The sequence below is a fragment of the Leptidea sinapis genome, chromosome Z (genome assembly GCF_905404315.1).
Source record: "Leptidea sinapis chromosome Z, ilLepSina1.1, whole genome shotgun sequence".
NCBI classification, from domain to species: Eukaryota; Metazoa; Arthropoda; class Insecta; order Lepidoptera; family Pieridae; genus Leptidea; species Leptidea sinapis.
Genome location: NC_066312.1, coordinates 27,054,044 through 27,061,582, shown reverse-complemented (window position 1 = coordinate 27,061,582; position 7,539 = coordinate 27,054,044). Strand labels below are relative to the sequence as shown.

The window sequence follows — 7,539 nt, the reverse complement described above, 5'->3', positions numbered from 1 at the left end:
ATATCCTCAAATGTTTTCATGACTCTTTGTTGATATATTATTTACTTAAATTAAGGATTGGTGTCCGCTGTGGTTTTTTTTATCAATTTATGGAGCGAGACGAGCAAGACGTTCAGCTGATAGTAATAGATAGGCCCTGCCCATTACAATGCAAAGCCGCTCAGTGTTATCGAAAAACCCAAAAATTCTGTCACCTTGAGACATAAGATGTTAAGTCTCATTTGCCCAGTAATTTCACTAGCTACAGACTGCCCTTCAGACAATAATGCTTACACATTATTGCTTCACGACAGAAAAGGCGCCGTCGCGTTGTGGTACTCATAATCTAGCCGGCGCGGCGTTTTAGACGCCTCTTACTACACCTTGGCCTTGGGACTTACCTATTCCTTTTTTGTCCCGGGGCAGTTAGTCGTAGGTGCGAAAAAGTGACTTCTAGATACCGTACTACCTAAGACCAAAAACTAAAAAGAAAACTAACCTAAGACCAATAGCTTGTTTATTATGGCAACTATTAGATGTTTGTGTGCGTGGCAACTTGACACTCAATGGTATCTTTAAAATTTTGTAACATACATCTTACGTTGAAATTAATAAAATACAAAATACTTACTGATGATATTATGTGATCCCAGTGTCTTTCTTATTTCTTGTAGGTAGTATTATTTTTACCAGTTTTTACTACGCAGCCCGGCAATTTTAATTTAGTTTTAATTTTCATTTCAAGGCCGGGAACGCTCTTGTGATTCCTCTCGTGTTTCAAAGAGAGGATGGGCGGCGGTGATCACTTAACACCAGGTGACCCGTACGCTCGTTTGTCCTCCTTTTCCATAAAAAAAATATTAACAAAGTTTAACAGAATATGGGGCCGGTCAACGTTACACATTGTTCGGGACTGGATCGAGTACGCCCACTTGAGCGTAATATTAGTTGCTGCACTTTACGACTACGCCTGCGGTATCTAGTTGGACCGCAGCACAGACGAATCCTTAATATAAGATTATTTATTTATTTTGACCTTATTTATGTTTTCACACAATATGAACTTCGATGATTTATACGTCTAGATAGAACGTCTTGTTGTTAGGCTAAGCATAACAACAGGTCAGTTTTACTACTTTAGTATGCATGACAGCTACGTATTACACTCGTGATACGTGAATCACTTTTTGTTCTGTTTAGTGTGCGTGGTTTGCTGAAAATAGAGGCTAACAATTCACCGCTATTTTTGTCTAGATGTATAAATGATCTAAGTATTTAAAATATCAATGAATTTTTGTCATTTCATTGTCATCAATTGTCAGCAAAAAGTATTTTATTTACCTGTACATTACGAGTTATTCGTAGTAAATTGTAAAATACAAGAATGCCTGAGACTTAATCTATGTCTCTAGTACTTAAAACTCTAGGGAATTCTTCAAAATTTCTAAATACTCATCCCCTTACCCAAGACTATGTCTATTACAAAATTTCATCAAAAAGCGGTTGTCTAATTTAGCTGTAAAAGATTTACAGACGCATAGATATACTTTTACATGTTATAAGCATTAGTGTATTCAAGTAATAAATTCACTATAAATGAATATAATATAAAACAGCATCTACCCTCAATGTGTAAAATTGATCTTGATAGTTGTCAAGGATGTTATGTTGATCTCGTGTTTCATGTGATAATTTAAACATGAAAATCATTTTACATATGCAATGCGATGCCCATTTCATATGCCACGGTCAAGATTTATCATTCAAGATCGTCAGCGCCGTGGGACTGGATCATTTGAACCGTTTTTTCATTCTACGACGCACGTAAGTCCAAATTTATTTTGATTTAAGTACAAAAATTGTTCTAGAAATTTCTTTACATGTACCATAATAATATCATGATTATTAAAATCTTGTGGATTTTATAATTGCTGCGAGAAACGTTTAAAGAAATCATTGATTGTTCGTGCTTTATGTTAGACATCAATACTTGAATTGATATATCTGGCTCGATACGTGCATCGAGCAAATGAAACATTGAATTTTATTTTGCAATGATGTGTTTGGTTTACTTGCTATTTTATTTGTTAACTTTTTGAAGTAACGCTTTTTTTTAATCATGATACGGGTCACAGATTTTTGTGCTCCTATTCTGTATTTTTAAAAACGAATTATTTATATTTATATTTTTGTTAGTGATCTTCTATAATAGATAGCATAGATAGTAGTATACTGAGACTCGTTAAGTACAAATTTAAGAAATATATTAAAGGTTCTTTGATAAAGAAGTAAAGTAAAGCAGATTGTATACAAGATATTAATGCATAGCTCATACATAGTTGGCTAAGCAATTTTTTTTATGATGTAAAAGAGGGACTGGGAGTTTCTTTTCAATTCTTCTCGTGTCGTCACAATATGTTGTGTTATCGTCAATCCATATTATGTTTATTTAAACACTTTACATTACATTAATTTTATTTTGAATTGTACTTTTTTTCGCTCGTTAGGGAATAATTATCGTGGCGACGCATGCCGTGGCGACGCGTCGCCTTGTCACAGTAATACCGTCCTCAGAGGCAACATCGAATATAACTATTACCGAAGTCACTGATTAAACGAATTAAGTAGTCACGATTTGAAATAAATTCGTAAATTTTTGTATTTAATGAAAATAAATGTTTATTCAATAAATAGTCATCGTTATCGTTAATAGTTATCGTACTTACGCATTGCATTCCTGAACTCTGCATTCAACTCGCGCGATAATACACTTTTTTATGTATTTTTTTATTTTTTAGAATAGAATTCCAATGATAACCTTCAAGAGAGTGGTTGCAATAACTGGATGCGACAGCGGTCTTGGGTGGGCTCTGGCCGCTAGGATGTCCCGGGAGGGTCTTATTACAGTTGCAGGTTTTATTATTTACAATATTAAATCCATTTATTACTAATAGCCCTTTTTTTATTTGTTACAATCACTGGGATTGACTGTTTGCCTTCCGCGATTTTATATGGCTTTTTAATTAACTCCATAGTAGGTAGTAAATGGATATCAAATATGCAATTTTTTATTGTATATGTTTTATATATTGATGGTCTCTCTATCGATATTATAAAAGGACCTACATCGCCCTAATATAATATACTCCTGTTGCAGGAATGTACAACGGGACTGACACGGAGGCTGCCAGAGCTCTAAGAAGCTTAAGTGTTCATCCACATCAACTTGATGTTACTAACCCTCGCAGCATCGCCAACTTTCATGAATATATAAAAGACCTTTTAAGTAAAAATCCCGACTACAGTAAGTACTTTGATAGACTTCCTTTTTATTACTAACTTATTTTTTACATTAAATATGAAAATGACAATGTCAGAACCTTAAAAGTACATTTTTTATGGTTTTACTACTCAAGATACAATGAATTCAAACTATTGAAGATTATGATGATCACTCTAATAATTCTGTCAGCTAATATCTAGACTTACAATATAGCAGCGTATAGACGAATAATGCGTGCAAGAGAGAATAATATCCTAATGGAGATTAAGCAATATAGAAGAGGAAAACGAATCCATTACTCTGTTAAAAGTATTGTGTGTAGTTAAAATAATTTGTAACACGAAGAAGCTGAAAAAAATGTTTTAAAAAAAGTGGCAATCAGTTTTTTGCCACTTTACTGGTAAAAAAAAACCTTTTGATATTCTTAAGTGTCATATCCTTGACCTAGAATCTAGATGAATAAAGTAATTTTATTCAATTTGATTTGATTTATTATATAACTTGAGAAGGACCACATTACATTAATCCAGTGTTAGTTTAAATCTGTGAGTCGCGACTCCTAGGGGGTTGATGAAGCCTTACTTGGGAGGTCGCCGGCAGAATGAAAAATAACAATTTTATTATGAAGATGCTATTTTTGAAATGTTAAGAAGCGAATTATTTTCTAATTGTAGTATATTTCTCTTTTTAATTTTAATGTCTACCATTGAAGACAATGTCAGTTCACACAGGAATGAGGTGGCGAATGGTACACACTGGAACTTCCCTTGCCAGCTCTCGATATACTTGTTTTCTTTTCATTCCAAACAAGTCGACATTTTGTGCATAACATAATTATGGTAGTCTTTAAAGGTTAAATTACAAATCATTTATTTGACTGATATGGAAGTTGCTAGAATTTTTAAACTGTAATGAGGTCGCAAAATAAATGTAGTTGAAAAACACTACATTTGACAAAACATCGTCATCAGGTAAATCAGTATAAAAGATGAATAAACTAGCAATTATGAACAGTCAAAAAAGCTAATTCAAATATGGATAAATATAAATTAATAGCTATTCATAGTTGTATTATACATTATAACGTTATTTCAAACCAAAGCCAGAGCTTTATTCAATAAATGCATTGAATCTAAAAAAATAATTTTATATTCATGATCGGCCCTACCTGAATTACTATTTGGACGCTACGTTACATTATAATAATACATAAATAAGAGAAATATATTTCTGTACAAAATTCGAATAGAATTACAGTATTGTTTTTTTACATTTAAATTAATATGTAATTTTATATCAATTTGACTACCTACTTAATATAAATCTTCCTCTTCTTACAGAATTGTACGCATTAGTCAACAACGCTGGAGTTATGACTATAGCGGATTTTGAGGTTCAAACACCAAAAATTATAGAAGAAACTATTAACATAAATTTGTTAGGACCCATGCAAATGGCCTCTGTTTTTTTGCCAGAGCTTAGGCGAAATGCTATTGAAGTAAGTCAATTATCACATTATAGGTGCAACGCCATCTATGTCAGAACATTTGCATTAGGAAGATATTTTTATCCTGTTTTGTTTCGAACCACGGTTTGAGAAAAGGCATAAATATTTCGTTTAGAATTTCTTATGCAAGAGCACGTCATTTTTAAAAGCTGAAACTTTGTCAGCGCCTGCTCTCAACACAGGTAAGAACGAAGGACCATTATGGAGTTTGGGTTACAGTGGCTTTGCTAGTAGTATATAACGGTGCTAAAGGTGTGTAAAATACCGATCTAAATACATCAGAGAGTAAAATGCGATTTTTCGGTATTACCTTCAGAATATTATTAAAAATCACGTTATTCATTGCCAGACACTTAACATCGTGGCAACCCCTTGCCAGACACCCTTAATGTTCACGAAATTATAATTTAATTACATCATAGTAAAAAAGCTTATTTTTATATATAATACTTAGGTAATAAGTAGATGATGTTTCATTAGCCAGACACTTTTGATAGTTCCAAACCCCTTGCCAGACAAAAATGAAGGGTAGGTAAGCTGATATATAAAAATCAGCTTTTATACTATACGTAATATATACGTAATTTATAATATACGTAAGTAAAATTATAATTTCATAAACATTAAGGATGTCTGGCAAGGGGTTGCCTCGATATTAATTAGTGTAAGTCAATGAATAACTTGGGGTTGGGGTCCACATATTGCCCAACTAGCAGATAGACTCAGCTCTGCGGCTGCCGTTAGAAAGATTAGAGAGAACAAGAATGTTGTGACCACTAGATTAGTGTAAGTACTTAAGTTATTTTCACAGCATCATTACGCAAAAAAATAATGCTGGGATAGTTTCATGCGCCGCTTCTTGTTTCCGAAGCAGTAGTTGTATCTAGTATATTAGAAATGACATCAAAAAGAATTCTAAAGGAATCAATTTTAAGAAACTAAATGCCTTTTACAACCAAACTACAGAATGAGCGTCCTTGTACGGTGTTTTCAAGATGATATTATGACGTGGATACAAAAAAAAACGCGGCCAAGCGCTTGTAATTTCTCTGGTGTTGATGGAGAATGTGGTGGTGAATCTCCTCTCCATAAGAACAAATAAACGAATATTCTTATTCATACTATTTTATATTCACTAACTGTTCTCTAATAAAGGTCAAAAAAAAAATGGAGTGGCCATCTCGATGCCACTTTGGGATCACTGAAGCTAGAGTGACATAGGTACTTTGTATCTGTCGCTGTCGGAATCTCCTTCAGAATTGTGAATTTCTTGTATAAGATCCTTTGCTGTTCTTTGGGTTAAAAATAACAAAACCATTTTTACAGGGCGTCGTGCATCCTCGAATCATAAATGTTTCCAGCCACTGTGGTATGCATCCATTGCCCGGTTTTGGTCCTTACAGCGCAAGCAAAGCTGGCTTATTAGCCTGGACGGAAGCTCTGCGGTTGGAGTTCTCCAATACAGGACTTGGAGTTACTGCTTTTATTCCTGGTATTCATAATTCAATATAGCCTTCAATAATTTTGTATTTTTAGGAATTTCAGGCATATCCGCTATATTAATTAACCTTTGTAATTTTTACCATTAACAGAACATAATTATGTTAAGGACATTCATTTGCTACTTATTTACTAAGCTTTCCATTTTTCCAGGATGTAGTAGTAGATAGTATATTAGACTTGGAAGTTCGCATTCAATTTAATGTACTTAATTATGTCATGTTAAGTATTGTCCATATAAAATTCTTGCCTACTTTCCGTTTTAGAACATCTGAACAAGTTAGAAACTTGGAAATGAATATAGTGCACCAAAAAGTAATTTAATTAAAAACAGTAACCTTATGATTTGATTTATCATATTATGCTAATGTTTAGTCGACGTGAAGTATGAAGCGGTGAGGCTGACAAAAGAACCCGTCGACACTTGCGCTTCAGAACGAAAGTGTGACGCAGTATCCACATTTTATTTATTTATATGGATTTTGTTAAGAAGTTATGTACCTAATTTTATGACGTAATAAAGAGAATCGAGTACCCTCCTTAACTTCTCAATATGGCGTACGGCAATTAATTATTACTATATTGTGTAATGGAATTGTTTACAGGTGGATTCGTTGGCTCTAGTAACATAATGGTCACACAGACAAGAAACGTGAGGCAGATATTAGATGCTCTTTCTGAGGAGCAAAAATCATACTACGAAGCAAAAATAAGAACTCTAAACAATTATTTATGCCGGGGTTCTGAAAAAGAAAACAGCTACGATGCGCTGAAAGATGAAAATATTATTGAAACGTTTATGAAAGCCTTACTTGATGATAGACCTAAAATTTTGTATAAAGTTGAGCCCTGGCGTTATACATTTTACTACAGTTTATTTAAGATACCGCTGCCTGAATTTATTTATTTGTGGATTATTAATAAGTTCTTGTGTTTTCCCAAGTAGTAATTTTTGGTATTTTATGCGAATACTTATTGCCTTTCTAAACAAACTACTTTTTGGATGGGTGTAAGAAAATTATATTCATAGCAGCACGTATTTTATTTTTTTGTTACGTTATGTTTACGTTTTTTATGTAAGTGCTTAATCTTTTAAGCACATATTTAACATAAGTATAATAATTATTATATAAATATATCTTGCAGTTTAAGATTAACTATTATTGTTTATGAATTTTAATTATATATTAAATACGACAATATGTCTTTGTTTTATTTTTTCACGATTCCTATATATTTTTCGGCTTTACGACTTTGGCAACTAGACACA

General features: G+C 33.0%; 1 protein-coding gene across 1 annotated transcript; it reads left to right on the top strand.

The window, feature by feature from the left end:
* The first annotated feature begins 1,756 nt into the window (after positions 1–1,756).
* LOC126978993 (D-beta-hydroxybutyrate dehydrogenase, mitochondrial) lies at positions 1,757–7,410 on the top strand. Its single transcript, XM_050828132.1, has 6 exons — positions 1,757–1,803; positions 2,778–2,892; positions 3,137–3,283; positions 4,603–4,760; positions 6,096–6,261; positions 6,875–7,410. The coding sequence occupies exons 2-6, from the start codon at positions 2,790–2,792 to the stop codon at positions 7,213–7,215; spliced, it is 915 nt and encodes a 304-aa protein (XP_050684089.1). The 5' UTR covers positions 1,757–1,803; positions 2,778–2,789; the 3' UTR covers positions 7,216–7,410.
* Positions 7,411–7,539: the final 129 nt, after the last annotated feature.

What these genes read in the sequence shown, in the direction of transcription:
- LOC126978993 (XM_050828132.1), top strand. Translation starts at nt 2,790, where the DNA reads ATGATAACCTTCAAGAGAGTGGTTGCAATAACTGGATGCGACAGCGGT. An exon ending in GGGTCTTATTACAGTTGCAG is followed by an intron (nt 2,893 to 3,136) that starts GTTTTATTATTT and finishes CTCCTGTTGCAG; the next exon opens with GAATGTACAACGGGACTGAC. An exon ending in AAGTAAAAATCCCGACTACA is followed by an intron (nt 3,284 to 4,602) that starts GTAAGTACTTTG and finishes CTCTTCTTACAG; the next exon opens with AATTGTACGCATTAGTCAAC.